Source organism: Schistocerca cancellata, chromosome 4 (assembly GCF_023864275.1).
Source record: "Schistocerca cancellata isolate TAMUIC-IGC-003103 chromosome 4, iqSchCanc2.1, whole genome shotgun sequence".
NCBI lineage: Eukaryota > Metazoa > Arthropoda > Insecta > Orthoptera > Acrididae > Schistocerca > Schistocerca cancellata.
In genome coordinates, this window is record NC_064629.1 from 181,822,075 (window position 1) to 181,839,239 (window position 17,165).

Below are 17,165 nucleotides of genomic sequence, written 5' to 3' on the forward strand. Positions count from 1 at the left end.
TTGGAAAAGGGCACAGGTCATCCCCGTTTTCAAGAAGGGACGTCGAACAGATGTGCAGAACTATAGACCTATATCTCTAACGTCGATCAGTTGCAGAATTTTGGAACACGTATTGTGTTCGAGTATAATGACTTTTCTGGAGACTAGAAATCTACTCTGTAGGAATCAGCATGGGTTTCGAAAAAGACGGTCATGTGAAACCCAGCTCGCGCTATTCGTCCACGAGACTCAGAGGGCCATAGACACGGGTTCACAGGTAGATGCCGTGTTTCTTGACTTCCGCAAGGCGTTCGATACAGTTCCCCACAGTCGTTTAATGAACAAAGTAAGAGCATATGGACTATCAGACCAATTGTGTGATTGGATTGAAGAGTTCCTAGATAACAGGACGCAGCATGTTATTCTCAATGGAGAGAAGTCTTCAGAAGTAAGAGTGATTTCAGGTGTGCCACAGGGGAGTGTCATTGCTATTCACAATATACATAAATGACCTGGTGGATGACATCGGAAGTTCACTGAGGCTTTTTGCAGATGATGCTGTGGTGTACCGAGAGGTTGTAACAATGGAAAATTGTACTGAAATGCAGGAGGATCTGCAGCGAATTGACGCATGGTGCAGGGAATGGCAATTGAATCTCAATGTAGACAAGTGTAATGTGCTGCGAATATACAGAAAGATAGATCTTTTATCATTTAGCTACAAAATAGCAGGTCAGCAACTGGAAGCAGTTAATACCATAAATTATCTGGGAGTAGCTATTAGGAGTGATTTAAAATGGAATGATCATATAATGTTGATCGTCGGTAAAGCAGATGCCAGACTGAGATTCATTGGAAGAATCCTAAGGAAATGCAATCCGAAAACAAAGGAAGTAGGTTACAGTACGCTTGTTTGCCCACTGCTTGAATACTGCTCAGCAGTGTGGGATCCGTACCAGATAGGGTTGATAGAAGAGATAGAGAAGATCCAACGGAGAGCAGCGCGCTTCGTTACAGGATCATTTAGTAATCGGGAATGTGTTACGGAGATGATAGATAAACTCCAGTGGAAGACTCTGCAGGAGATATGCTCAGTAGCTCGGTACGGGCTTTTATTGAAGTTTCGAGAACATACCTTCACCGAAGAGTCAAGCAGTATATTGCTCCCTCCTACGTATATCTCGCGAAGAGACCATGAGGATAAAATCAGAGAGATTAGAGCCCACACAGAGGCATACCGACAATCCTTCTTTCCACGAACAATACGAGACTGGAATAGGAGGGAGAACCGATAGAGGTACTGAAGGTACCCTCCGCCACACACCGTCAGGTGGCTTGCGGAGTATGGATGTAGATGTAGATTACAAAAGTTAATAAATCAGTCAAGATGGCTAGGAAAATGTTTCTGCTAGACAGAGCAGATAAGCGGTTATCAACGTCTCACTTAGACAATGAATTGGCATTACTTACTTCCAGTAAGATGGATTTAGAGGAATTATGTTCAAAGTTTAAGCAGATTGTAAATTGTGGTCTGGAGAGTTTTGTGCCTAGTAAGTGGATAAAGGGATGGAAGAGATCCACCATGGTTTAGTAACAAAATTCAGCGGATGCTGAGGAAGTAAAAGCTGTTGCACTCTCAGTTCAAAAGGGAACACATAAATGACAATAAGTGAAGGTTAGAAGAGATTCGTGCATCTGTCAAAAGATCTGTGCATGAAGCATATGACAACTACCACTGTCACACCTTATCAAAAGATATGGCAGAGAACCCAAGAAAATTGTGGTCATATGTAAAATCACTAACAGGGTGTAAGGCTTTGATTCAGTCTTTTGTTGACCAGTTTGGTGTGTCAGTTGAAGATAGAACAACGAAAGCCAAAGTTTTAAATTTCACATTAAAGAAATCGTTCACACAGGAGAATCATACAAACATACCATCATTTGACCATTGAACAGACTCCCATATGGACGACATAGTAATAAGCATCTGTGGCATACAGAAACAACTGAAAGATTTGAAAACAAATAAATCACCAGGTCTGGATGGAGTCCCAGTTCGATTTTACAGAGAGTACTCTACAGCGTTGGTCCCTTACCTAGCCTTCATTTATCATGAATATCTTGCTCAACAGAGTCTCAAGCAACTGGAAAAACATGCAGGTCACTCCAGTATACAAGAAGGGCAAAGGAACGGACCTGCAAAATTACAGACCAATATCCCTAACTTCTGTTTCCTGGAAGATCCTTGAACATATTCTCAGTTTGAATATAGTAAACTATCTTGAAACTGAAACTTATGTCCATGAATCAGCATGGTTTTAGAAAGCATTGCTCATGCAAAATCAGCTTGCCCTTTTCTCACATGATATGCTGAGAGCTATGGATGAAGGGCAACAGGCAGATATCATATTTGTAGATTTCAGGAAAGCATTTGACACATTGCCCCATTGCAGGTTGTTAATGAAGGTACAAGCATTTGGAATAAGTTCACAGATATGTGAATGGCTCGAAGACTACTTATAGAACCTAGTATGTTGTCCTCGATGGCGAGTGTTCATCAGAGACAAAGGTATCATCAGGAGTGAGCCAGGGAAGTGTGATAGGACTGCTGCTGTTCTCTGTATACATAAACAATTTGACAGATAGGGTGGGCAGCAATCTGCGAATGTTTGCTGATGATGCCATGGATGGTAAGCTGTTGAAGTTGAATGACTGTAAAGAGATAAAAGTTGATGTGATGTGATGAATGGTAGCTAGCCCTAAATGTGGAAAAATGTAAGTTAATGTGGATGAGTAGGAAGATAAAACCTGTAATGTTCAGATACAGTATTACTAGTGTCCTGCTTGACACAGTCAAGTTGTTTAAATATCTAGGCATAGGGCATAATATTTCAAAGCGATATGAGGTGGATCAAGTATGTGAGAACTGTGATAGGGAAGGTAAATGATCAAATTCAGTTCATTGGGAGAATTTTAGGAAAGAGTGGTTCACCTATAAAGGAGATCACATGTAGGATGCTGGTGCAACCTATTCTTGAATACTGCTCAAGTGTTTGTGATCCATATCAGGTCAGATTGAAGGAAGACATCAAAGCAATTCAGAGGTGGGCTGCTAGATTTGTTACCAGTAGGTTCGAACAAAATGAGAGTGTTAAGAGATGATACAGGAACACAAATGGGAATCCCTGGTTGGAAGGCGACATTCTTTTTCAGAAACACTGTTGAGAAAATTTAGAGAACCAGCATTTGAAGCTGACTGATGAATATTTCTACTGCCGTGAACATACATAGTGTGTAAGGACCACAAAGATAAAATACGAGAAATTAGGCCTCATACAGATAGAGAGGCATATAGATAGTTGTTTTTCCCTCACTTTATTTGCAAGTGAAGCAGGAGGGGAAATGACAAGAAGTAGTTCAGGGCACCCTTCACCAAGCTCTGTAGAGTGGCTAGCCGAGTATCTGTGTAGATTCAGATGTAGATCTAATTCAGTCTGAAAGACACACATCTTTGCTTCCTGTTCAGTGATTCTCTTGTCTTTTTTGCAGGGCCCACAGTCCCATGGGAGGTCCACATAAGAGTTCCCCACTCAGTTCCCCTCTACAATTAGCCCAATGGAACTCCAACACACAGTCTTCACATACCACACTCTGTCTGACTAGTTTTACTATGTATTGCACTATGAATACAGTAAATTTTTAGTGAATGGTTAGAGTGAGTGATCTGCTCATTTTTTACTGTGTTTGTTTTATTTTGCAGAGCAATGAATGTGTAACACTTGTGATTGCACGAAAGAAGCTGAAAAGACCACCACCAGAACAGGAGAAAGCCGATCGGCTCCCACCTTTATACCATGGCCGGACAAAATCAGCACCAGAGACATTAGGTAGCCCGGATAAAATGTTGTCACAGTGTTTTGCTGTATCACGTTCATCTGATGTTGTGCCAGCAACATACGCTGGACGTGAACGACTACACAGCCAGTCTTGTGATGCTCTCCACATGGAGTCAATAGAAACTGTCGCACAGCCACAGACTTCGGATAATACAGCAAATAATGTCCGGGAAGTGGCAGATGATTCATCCATCCAAAGGAGCTCATATGCTTCTAATTTTTCAATGCAGCAGAAGTGTGTGACTATTCATAAGGTAAAAATTTTTTTCTTTCTTCTCAGTATGTGACAGAAAAGTATTATAAGCAAACAGCATTTCTTCTCTTAATAGACAAATTATGGTTAATTACAAATATTGGCTAGCATACACTCTATATGCCAAGCAGCATGATGTGTAGTGAAAAGCCTAATAGTTTCCACTGAATTTCCAAGGGAACAATTATGTACCAAAATCTGCACTATCTGGGATACTTTCACACAATTTGAATTGTGATCACTGCCGCAGTGGCCAAAAAATCACATAACTCAGTTATGTTCAGTATCAGTGCTAAAAGCTTTTAACAGTTGGTTTTTGCACCCCTTTGTGAAAGCTTGTCTCATGATTTTTAAAAATCTCATTCAACCATACCCAAAATTTTTGTAGTGTGTTGAAATTTCCATACAGAACATATTTTTCCTCGTATTCATAGTGTTTCAACCACTGTGTTTCCTACAAAGGTCAGCCTGTACTCAAACAGACAAACTCATATTAGAGGTACCCAAAAAACTGAAATTATTTTTTAAAAGCTATGTATTTTCAGAGTGTTTACAAAACTAACTTCTCCTCTTCAAAATACTCTCCATTACAACTAATACTATTGTCCCACTGGTGCTTCCACTGTTTAAAAAATTTTTGTAGTCATCTTTAGAAATGGCTGACAGCTCCTCCCTCATTTTTTTCTTGACCTCTTCAATGTTGTCAAAACAGTGTCTTTTCATGCATGGAAATAAAGTGTCACACAGAGCCAAAAACTGTCAAAGAGAAATAGCTGTGTGCAGGTGCATTGTTGTGGTGGAGGAACCAGTCTCCTGTCTGCCACAAATCAGCTCTTTTTTGATGAACACTGCTGGGTAGTCTTCTTAAAACTCCCAAATAAAAGATTTGGTTGATGATCAGAGCCGAGTGAACAAACTTGAGTCAGGATGACAGCACGGGTAAAAGCTAAGCATATGTCTTTCCAAAAAAATGTGTTTTGTTGTTAAGAAGAAACCATGTTAAAACTGTAAGGATGAAATTGGCAAACTAAATGAACACATAACTAGTTTACAGTTTATTATTGGCACTTTAAAAATGGGTATTTTGAAATTACAGCTTGAAAAAAGTGAACTGAATGTGCTGAAATTTCTGCATGATAGTGCGACTGTTGAGGAAAAGTGAAAAAATGTGACATACAATAGCAGCAAGAAAAAAGTGCTAAATAAAAAAAAAAAACTTTTGGGAGGTTCTAATAACATATACAAAAACGAAATGGCGAGTGCTACACGTGATCTTAAATAGTGTCTGAAAAATCTCACACCTACAAACGTCATAATTGTGAATATTCCGCATCAGCATGATCTTATGAGGCACTTCTGTGTCAATAAAGAGATACAAAGGGCCAATAATCAGGTTGCTAAAATCTGCAGGCATTTTAAAAATGTGAAATGAAATGCATTGGCGTGAGTGATATAGGATGTACATTCCACACAAAACACAGACTACACATGAACAGCTTGGGTAAGGAATATACGAAGAACCTGATAACCAAGAAAATAAAAAAAGAAAGAAAAAACATGAAAATAACTTCAGAAGCAAACTCGTAGTCACTAAGTCACCACCAGACACAACAGGAACAACAAAAACACCTAAAAAAAAATTAGAAGCAATAGAACCATCAGCAGTAACAGCAACACATGCAAAAAGTTGTGAGGAGACAGCAGAAACAACAGTGGATAGTGAAGTGAATGACAAGGAAACTGTAGCTCCTTGTCATCCAAATGATTTTTAGAGGAAGACAAGAAAAACGAGAAGGCTCCAAGGTAAGAAGTCCTCAGTGTTTATCAGTTCTTCGCCAAAATATCCAGTCCATAAGAAGTAAACTGCAACAGCTAGAAGTGGAACTGCAGACTATTGATAGCTCACTTGTTTGCATGACAGAGTATTGGTGTAGCGGATCTGAAATTACACGTGTAGCTCTAAGCTCATAGAATGTTGCATGCCATTGTAGTGGAACCACTATAAGAGGTGGTGGATCATTTATATATAGAGAGAAAGTCACTTGACACACTATTTTCCAGAAAAGCAGTTTTGGTCTTGGTTGAAATTCCTCCTCTTTATGGACAATGTATCAGCAGCACTATAAGCAGAAAACTTTTTAGTGTACCATGTTTCATGATGATGGATTTGAAAGTAGATTAAAAATATGGCATCATGCAACAGCTGTCTGTTTCCATGGGCCATGATTAGAATGTTGGAGACGTGGATCGTAGTGATTCCCTTTTGCACAGGTAGCAAATGCCATGGACCAGACTGAAAAGGATATTATCAATGTGTTTTTCCACCATTTATTGAACGTGACTTGCTCAGTGACATTCTATATTAAAAGTAACATTACAATGGTAAAAAGCAGAACAAAATTCATTATCAGTCTGTCTTAACAGTTAATCATATCTCCTCCAAGGTAAGGATCATTGGTTGGACACCCACCTCAAACACTAAAAGTGACTCCCCTTACAGACAGGCATTTTCCAAACTTGGAAAAGAGAGCTAAGAAAACACCACCAAAGGAATGTGAAGTACATGCAAGAAAAGGCAGTCACAAAGACACAGCTTATTGGCGGACAGAATGTGAGATTTCTGTGTGTGCAGTACCACATCTTAAAATATTGGCCACAGATAACCTGTAATTACATGAAAATGAAATATCATTTGCTTTGTACCATTAATTTCAACTCCATTGCAATTTCATTTCGTAGATCAAAGCCGATAAAGAAAAGTTCATGTGTAAGCGAGATTCCTTCACACCATCCTATAATACGGAAAATTACATGCGGAGGCAGAGGATCTTTCATGTAAAACAGTCATGTGCTCGATTTAATAATGACAAAAAATATCTTTTATGTAAGTGGCACCAAATTAAATCTCATACAAAAGCTGACAAATACTGTAATAGAAACTTTTTGGAAGTTTAAAACTGTGCACTGGACTGGTACCCGAACCCTGAACCTTTGCTTTTTGTGGTAAAAGCTCCACTGACTAGCTATCCATGCACGACTTGTGATGTGCCCTCACAGCTTTGCTTTCACCAATATCTCTTTCCTATCTTCCATAACAGAAGTTCTCCTGCATACCTTGCAGGACTTGTGGAGAAAATGGAGTAAAGTTATGAGGAGGGGTTGTGAGCATTGCCTGCATAGCTGTCAGTAGAGCATTTGCATGAAAGGCAAATGTTCCAGGGTTGAATCCCAGTCTGGCACATAGTGCACACTCCACTGCAGAGTAAAAAATTCACTCTATAAATACTCTAATTGTCAGGACATGAGAAGTTGTAGGTCACTTTACTATCTCATTTGCCAAACAAGTGGAACCAAATGTTCCAAATCTTATTTATCTGTCAGCGTTTTAATGTTGCTATCCATCTCCCACTGTGTGGCAGGAACAATTTCTTTTTGCAGTTTTATTTAGAATCCTCTTCTTGTGGTTACTGTGTGTGTTATATTTCTCTCTGTTGCATTTGTTAAAAATGTAGAAATAGTCTCTCTTCATTGGTTAGTTCATTGTCCTTAGACACAATCCATGCCATGTGCAGTGCCACTTGTTTGAGTATTATTTCTTAGTTTTCTCCCCCACACATGGACATTGTCAGTGTTTGACTATGGCAAAAGTGAAAAGAAGTGGTTTTAGTACCTCTTAGGTTTTTGGCAGATTATTATCCTTCGGATTACTTGTTTAATAATTAGTAATGTATTATTCTCTGCTTCTTTCAGGATCCAAAAGAAAATCTTGGAATGCGCATAGGTGGTGGAATTGGAAGTAATGAAGGAGACATACCGATTTACATTGCAAATATTCACCCTCAAGGCTGTGTTGGAAGAACAATGCGGATATTGGTAAGATTTAAACCCTTTACCTTTTCTCTGTATTAAATTTGTTCATTCTTCTGATATTTTTTAAACATTGTTGTTTATCTCTAAAATTTTACTCCAGAATCACATAAACCATAACTGTGTGTCAGAGAACTTTAGTGAAAAAAATAAAGTGAATAAAGAGAAAATAAAGTAAATATTGTATTAAAATACACAAATAGGCAAGCACTGTAAGCAACTCAATAAATATTGAGGATGAATCTACATCTACATCTACATCCATACTCTGCAAGCCACCTGACAGTGTGTGGCGGAGGGTACCTTCAGTACCTCTATCGGTTCTCCCTTCTATTCCAGTCTCGTATTGTTCGTGGAAAGAAGGATTGTCGGTATGCCTCTGTGTGGGCTCTAATCTCTCTGATTTTATCCTCATGGTCTCTTCACGAGATATACATAGGAGGGAGCAATATACTGCTTGACTCTTTGGTGAAGGTATGTTCTCGAAACTTTGACAAAAGTCCGTACCGAGCTACTGAACGTCTCTCCTGCAGAGTCTTCCACTGGAGTTTACCTATCATCTCCGTAACGCTTTCGGGATTACTAAATGATCCTGTAATGAAGCGCGCTGCTCTCCGTTGGATCTTCTCTATGTCTTGTACCAACCCTATCTGGTACAGATCCCACACTGCTGAGCAGTATTCAAGCAGTGGGCGAACAAGCGTACTGTAACCTACTTCCTTTGTTTTTGGATTGCATTTCCTTAGGATTCTTCCAATGAATCTCAGTCTGGCATCTGCTTTACCGACGATCAACATTATATGATCATTCCATTTTAAATCACTCCTAATGCGTACTCCCAGATATTTTATGGTATTAACAGCTTCCAGTTGCTGACCTGCTATTTTGTAGCTAAATGATAAAGGATCTATCTTTCTGTGTATTCGCAGCACATTACACTTGTCTACATTGAGATTCAATTGCCATTCCCTGCACCATGCGTCAATTCGCTGCAGATCCTCCTGCATTTCAGTACAATTTTCCATTGTTACAACCTCTCGATACACCACAGCATCATCTGCAAAAAGCCTAAGTGAACTTTCGATGTCATCCACCAGGTCATTTATGTATATTGTGAATAGCAACGGTCCTATGACACTCCCCTGCGGCACACCTGAAATCACTCTTACTTCGGAAGACTTCTCTCCATTAAGAATAACATGCTGCATCCTGTTATCTAGGAACTCCTCAATCCAATCACACAATTGGTCTGATAGTCCATATGCTTTCTACCAGCTTTCTACCATGTGTGTCCGTTACCGTAGCCGTTTACATTTTTACATGAATTTACCTTAGTTGTCAAGTGGGCAGTGGGCAGGGACAGGAAAAGGTCGCATAAATGATGATGGAAAAAATTATGTGAAATTGGCAGTTTTTAGGATATAATGCACAGTTGGCAGTTTTTAGGAAATGTCTCTAAATCTGGTATTTTTCCCTGTTCTGATGTAAAAATTTCATAAACCTCAGGGAGCAGTTTACTAAAACAAAGTAACTGATAGTTGTCAAATGTCAAAATTTGATGTTGACCTTTTCTTTTCCTAGAGGCTGAATTCACGTATAACCTTAAAATGACAGTTCATTTGCCACATATATGGAGATGGCTCTAGATGTGATGTCAAATGAAAATAACTTACTTCTGACCAATTCTATTCCAGTAACAGTTTCAGTTGCTGACATCACATTTTCCAACATTTTTGCACTTCACTTGGTACTGAAAATGATGTGTTTCTGGGAGAGATCTTTAATTTTGTGCTACAATTTCTAATCCTCCATCCAGTCTTTATGTGCTCTGTATATGAAAGGACCTCCATCCAGTCTTCGTTTGATCATATATGAAAAGAGTAGGGCCACTTGTAACTAGCCCCACATCTGCTTTTTTCTCAATCCTGTGCATTAGCAGGTTAAAGTAAATGAAAAAATGATAATACATTTAAACTGTTGCAAAGGTAATCAGACACACTACTACAACAACAAAATAAGTTAGTTTAGTGATAATCATTAATACAAATAACTAACTGCAATATGTGGTCTTAAATATCTCTTTTTCACATTCCGCAGCACGTTGAGCAAATGTACAGATATTCTTTTTAGCGCAACAGTTGACTGTATGCACTGTCTACTGACACTAAACTTATAAGTCACAATAACTACGAAAGGTTCCAAGTTTTTCCAAAACACTGATCACTTATTATCCCACTAATACTGCAGATGGGTGTCACAAGCTAAAAACACTTGTCTGTACTGTGTGTTTTGTCAACTGGACAAAACATAAAATAGTAAAGACCTACTCTTACTAAATCAATTTGTAGTTCATGGTATCCACTCAATGAACAGAATGAGGCTCAGGTTTATATTTTGTGAAGCAAGTGATAAATTTGCATGAACTTAAATTCTGTTTTGCCTGGAAGTTTTGTATGACTTTGTAATGGGCACCCACATGGCACCTTCCTGTGCCAACCTATATATGCACCATCTAGATGAGACCCAAAACACAAAAGCCGTAGTCTGGTTCAGGTTCATCGATGATGTGCCACCTTCCTAGACATTGACCTCCTCCTCTCTGCTGGCTCCATCCACACCTCTGTACCCATTAAACCCACCAATCACCAACAGTATCTGCATTTTGACAGTTGTCATCCCTTTCGTGCAAAAAAACTCCCTCTCATATACCCTGGGCACCTGGGGATGGCATATATGGGATGACAAGAGTCCTTTGCACAGTATGCTGAAGCTCTCACCAAGGCCTTCACAGACTGGCACTATCCTGCAGACCTAGCATGTGAACAGATCTCCCATGCCATTCCCCCTAACACCCTCAATCGTCCCACCACCCCCAAGAACCAGCCACAAAGGATGCTCCCCTTTGTCGCCCAGTACCACCCCAGATAATAACAACTGAACCACATCTTTCACCAGGGCTTTGATAACCTGTTATCATGCCCTGAAATGATGGACATCCTACCTGAGATCCTTCCCACCCCTCCTAAAGTGGTGTTTCATCACCCACCCAACCTCCACATCATCCTAATCAATCCCTATGCCACTCCCAGTCCCAGTCACTTGCCACAAGGATCATATCCCTGTGGAAGACCCAGATGCAAGACCTGCCCAATAAACCCACTCAGAACTTCCTATTCCAGTCCTGTCACAGGTTTATTCTACCTCATCAGGGGCTGGGCCACCTGTGAAAGCAGCCATGTCATTTACCAGCTCTGCTGCAATCATTGCACAGCATTTTGTAGTGGTATGACTTCCAACGAGCTGTCCACCAGAATGAACGACCATCGCCAAACTGTGACCTAGAGCAAAGTAGGCCACCCAATGGCACAACATGCAGCATGAACATAACATGCTTGATTTCAACAGCTGCTTCACTACCCAAGCCACCTGAATCCTCCCCTCCACCACCAGCGTTGCTGAACTGCGAAGATGGGAGTTATCCTCACAACACATTCTCCGCTCCTGTAACATACTGTCCCTACAGCCTCCACCCAACAGTTTCCACCCCTTCTGTCTTATTATCTCCTCCCTATTCTTAGCTCCCACCCTCTTTGTTTGCTGCCCTCTGACAATGCACCTGCCCATCTTTCCCCGCTCCTCTCTGTTTTTGTTCCTTTTTTCCCTCACCTCCTTACCCCACAACCTCCTCATGCTGCACCTGTTGGCATTCTAGTCACTGCACAATCTGCCAGACAGTGTTCCTCTCTCCTCCTCACCCAGACACTACTATCCTTTCCTTCACTGCCCCCTCCAGATTGCTGCCTCCATACCACATGATGCTGCTTTCTGGTCCGAGCTGCCAGAGTTGGCAGTTATGTGTGCGTGAGGTGTGCTTTCTTGTACTTATGAATGGTGTGTGTTTCTCTTTTGCTGATGAAGGCTGTATCCAAAACCTTTGTGTAAGTATCTTTTAATTGTGCCTGTCTACAACTTAATGTGTCTTCTTTACAGTAAGTATCAATCTGCCTTTCCCTACGTAGTTGATATTCCTACCTGGAGTTTCCAGTGTTTGATTTTAAAATAAGTAAAGAAGCCACAACTTTTAAGGGTTGCTCCAGAGCTATCAATGTTAGTTTTAGACTGATAATCAAACGGAATTCTCTTCTTTAACTCCAAATGTACTATCCCTCTATTTAAAACATAACAACCAAGTCCATGTTTACCCACAGTAACACAGAAGCAGGTCTATATTAATGTATTGGTAAGGACAAGAAAATGTAGCATCTGTTTTTGGTGAAATTCACATCAGTTTTTGGCAAAATCTGCATCTATTTTTGGCAAAATATGCATATATTGTTGTCGAAATTTGCATCTGACTTCCTTGTTTGCAAATGACCAGATGCACAAATTTAAAAGGTTGTCACACTTCATGAGTGAAGACAGAGTTTTAATGCTTTGAAATTGTTTGAAAAAGGTGCTGATTGTGGAACATTGTGCTGGAATGTTTGCTTTTGCAAAACTTTCAACAGTTGTTTTCCAAAAGGGCCTTTGTTTCCTTCCTTTGGCTGTATAAAGCTTTAAACAAATGATTGTTCTGTTGAGCAGTAGCAGCTTTCTCCTGCTGGTGAAATGAATTTAATGTGGTTCTCGACATTAATTTTCTTTTCTCACCCAATTCAGTGATTACAAAATCTGCAGATTATTAATTTCAACAGTTGTAAAGTCATCAGATGATTAAAACCAATTGCAAAATGATTTAGACAAGATACCTGTATGGTGTGAAAAGTGGCAATTGACTCTAATTAATGAAGTGTGAAGTCATCCACATGAGTACTAACAGAAATCCACTAAATCTTGGTTACACAATGAATCACACAAATCAAAAAACTTTAAATTCAGCCAAATACTTAGGGATTACAATTACAAATAACTTAAATTGAAATGATCACATAGGTAATGTTGTGGGGAAAACAAAACAAAAACTGTGATTTATTGGCAGAACACTTAGAAAATGCAACAGATCTACTAAAGAGACAGCATACACCACACTTGTCTGCCCTCTTCTAGAGTATTGTCGTGCAGTGCGGGATCCAACTCGGACGGGACTGACAGAGGACATCCAAAAATTTCAAAGAAGTGCAGCTTGTTGTGTATTATCATAAAATAGGGGAGAGAGTGCCATGGGCATGATATGTGAATTGGGATGGCAATCATTAAAAAAAGTCATTTTTCATTGTGGCAGGATCTTCCTGTGAAATTTCAATCACCAACTTTGTCCTCCAATTGCAAAAATATTGTGTTGGTGCCCCTCTACATAGGGAAAAATGGTCTTGATAAAATAGGATAAAATAGAACTTGCATAGGAAGACTGAAGTGCTCATTTTTCCTGCACGCCGTTCGAGAGTGGAATAGTAGAGAAATAGTTCGAAACCTCTGCCATGCATTTTATTGTGAATTGTACATTAATCATGTAGGTGTAATGTATCCAGATTTATGTCCTCTTCCTTTTGTGGTTTTTAAATTAGTAGCTTGAGCTCTTATAAATTATATCTCGATGGGTGGTCTAAAGTTTTATTCCAGATATCCTCTAAACTTTCATCATACCACAATAAACCTTTCAGAGCCTACGCCGTACCACAATTACTGTGCCACTTCACACTGAGTTAGTGTATACATTCCTGCCAATTCTTACATCTAGTTAAGCTTTCTGACGTTTCCCTTCGGCATTCAATGATAATTTTTATATAAACTTAAACTTCTCTCTCTTTTGTAACAACTAAATCACAAAATTTGCATAACTACATTTACATTACAAATTTACTTAATAAATTACACAAAATCTGTATAGTTTAATAGGCAATAAACATCTCTGTTGGTGATTATTTTAGTTCACAGTCAGGCGTGACATGTATCACCTCCTAGCAGTGGCCAAGAGCCAGTCAAAATAGATAGCCACATTGTTCTATACAGAGGTGGCATATTTGTGCACATTCTGCAATACCTTCAGCTTACACTAGCATACACTCAATTGCAGACCCTTTCCCAGTACACAGCCTTGACTACAGATGCCACAGATATCCATTCAGAAGGTGCTTTGCATGAGTAATCCCACTACCAGATGCAGTGTAATTCACTGGTACATCACAAATTGAACTGAATGTTTTTGTTGTACACAAGTATAAATATGAAAGCCACAAAATGTCATTTTAGCTTTAAAGACATGGATATTGACATAACATATAGTTGTTTCTATCATGCCATCATACCACAGGATACATGGCAGCACGTGTAAAATAAAATGTTCTCAAACAAGATTTGAAAACACATAGGGCAGGTGTGTCCACCTTCCCCAGAAAATATTAGATACAAGCTCCCAGGTAGATGCTATTTTTCTTGACTTCCGGAAGGCGTTCGATACAGTTCTGAACTGTCGCCTGATAAACAAAGTAAGAGCCTACGGAATATCAGACCAGCTGTGTGGCTGGATTGAAGAGTTTTTAGCAAACAGAACACAGCATGTTGTTATCAACGGAGAAACGTCTACAGACGTTAAAGTAACCTCTGGCGTGCCACAGGGGAGTGTTATGGGACCATTGCTTTTCACAATATATATAAATGACCTAGTAGATAGTGTCGGAAGTTCCATGCGGCTTTTCACGGATGATGCTGTAGTATACAGAGAAGTTGCAGCATTAGAAAATTGTAGCGAAATGCAGGAAGATCTGCAGCGGATAGGCACTTGGTGCAGGGAGTGGCAACTGACCCGTAACACAAACAAATGTAATGTATTGCGAATACATAGAAAGAAGGATCCTTTATTGTATGATTATATGATAGCGGAACAAACACTGGTAGCAGTTACTTCTGTAAAATATCTGGGAGTATGCGTGCGGAACGATTTGAAGTGGAATGATCATATAAAATTAATTGTTGGTAAGGCAGGTACCAGGTTGAGATTCATTGGGAGAGTCCTTAGAAAATGTAGTCCATCAACAAAGGAGGTGGCTTACAAAACACTCGTTCGACCTATACTTGAGTATTGCTCATCAGTGTGGGATCCGTACCAGATCGGGTTGACGGAGGAGATAGAGAAGATCCAAAGAAGAGCGGCGCGTTTCGTCACAGGGTTATTTGGTAACCGTGATAGCGTTACGGAGATGTTTAACAAACTCAAGTGGCAGACTCTGCAAGAGAGGCGCTCTGCATCGCGGTGTAGCTTGCTCGCCAGGTTTCGAGAGGGTGCGTTTCTGGATGAGGTATCAAATATATTGCTTCCCCCTACTTATACCTCCCGAGGAGATCACGAATGTAAAATTAGAGAGATTAGAGCACGCACAGAGGCTTTCAGACAGTCGTTCTTCCCGCGAACCATACGCGACTGGAACAGGAAAGGGAGGTAATGACAGTGGCACGTAAAGTGCCCTCCGCCACACACCGTTGGGTGGCTTGCGGAGTATAGATGTAGATGTAGATGTAGAATAGGAGAGCTCTGTTTGTCGCTCCATGTACAAAATTTGGCACTCAGGCATTAGGCAGTCAGAGTGGGGCAGAGCTAGTGTCAAACAAATAGTGCATGCAAAAGTTTAAAAGTTGTACTTTCAGAAGGTCATAACTGCATATATCAGCATTACGGCCCAAATTTTCATGTGGGGTTGATATCTTGCTAGTATGCTTTTTCCTCCTTAAAACATGAGTTCAAGTTGGTGATGTTTCCTTGTAAATGACAAAAATTACAAATTGAAATGAATTCATAATAAACTCCATCGACAGTTCCTGTTTGGCTACTTTAGTAATTTGAGCATAATTATCCAAACCATTGGTCATACTTGTATGTGTGAGCTGAGCTGCACCAAGAAAATAAATGGAATAATTGCAATAGTTCATTATTAGATAAAGTACTAGGTGAAAACAGTTATTAACTCTGGTATACCAGTTCACTGTAATCAAAAGCATCAATAGAAAGGACATAGAATTGACTTGGGAACAATTGCTGGAAACTGATTTGAAACTTTCTCTCATGAGGATATTGGACAGAACTGATAAGCTACAAGGCAGACACAGTAAGTGCATGGAGGAGAGAAGTATATAGGATATAAATGAAAATTGTGAGAAAACTTGGAGATTGAGTGGTTTTGACATTGATACAGAGATGTGTATTATGTTGTTATATACAAGTATTTTGGATGATGTTATATTCAAGTAAAGCTGTACATGTTTGTTTTTGGTGAAACTTTCATGTTTCTCTCTTAGCTTATCCATGCATACTGCATTCGTCATCATAAAGCCAGATAGACATCTTGCTGCTTGAGTCTGTTCATCTTCATGGTACATTTAAGATGATCTTTGTGACAGCTCAGAGGAGCCCCAAGAGGCTTTTTACCAGACCACAGTTCACTGTAAATGACTTCATAAGAAATATGGCAAACATATCCTAACTATTTCAGCTAAATATTTATGAGCTGCTTGTGTATCACAGACCTAGAAGTTGGAATGCAATACTTAATGCTTTATTTATCCTTAACAATGAAGTTCAGTTGTTACTTTTGAAATTTATCAGGTTTTTTGACATTGTGGCAGTAAAGCTCCTGGTTTCACTACTGTGTAATAATTTTGAGAAAACAGAATATTACATTGTAAGTCTTGTGCACGTTGATAGTTGACAATTATTGAAGTTCCAGAGACTGAGTCTTCTGAAGGGTGAGTTAGCTGTACACACTGTGGATACTTCACTCACCTAAAGTATTACCTGCCTACAGAAAGTAATTTACCCAGCTCATTGCTATATAATGGTTTGGCACACTGATTCATGTAAATACTATACTACTTTATATGTGTGTGGTGATGCATGTAGGCCTTAGGCATTTGACCATTCAAATAAAGCTCAATTATCTCAAGTCCCAGTTAAAAAAACAGTGAACAATAGTTGTGAACATAGACACAATCCAGGTACTAATACAAGCAGTTGCTGACAATAACTATGAACACAATATGAAGGCAAGTGCCTGCTGCACTGCGCCTATAAAGAGGAGAGCTCCGGTAGATGCCGTGCTGTGTGCACAAGTTGTGTTGCTCACTGCAGGTTGACATCTAGTGGCCAACTCGTGCAGATGCCATTGGCGTAATATTTACAGTGTAATATCCAAGTATTAAGTATGGGATTATAGCAACCCGACCCCTCCCCCCTTTGGGGA

The 17,165-nt window shown here is 39.7% G+C and overlaps 1 protein-coding gene across 2 annotated transcripts in view; it reads left to right on the top strand.

Moving 5' to 3' along the window:
• The window catches only part of LOC126184674 (ligand of Numb protein X 2-like), a 528,500-nt gene that overhangs the window by 494,123 nt on the left and 17,212 nt on the right, over positions 1-17,165 (top strand). For both annotated transcript variants that reach the window (XM_049927160.1, XM_049927159.1), the window contains exons 9-10: positions 3,740-4,129; positions 7,879-8,001. In XM_049927160.1, the coding sequence (XP_049783117.1) occupies positions 3,740-4,129; positions 7,879-8,001 (513 nt within the window). The remainder of the gene's footprint in view (positions 1-3,739; positions 4,130-7,878; positions 8,002-17,165) is intronic.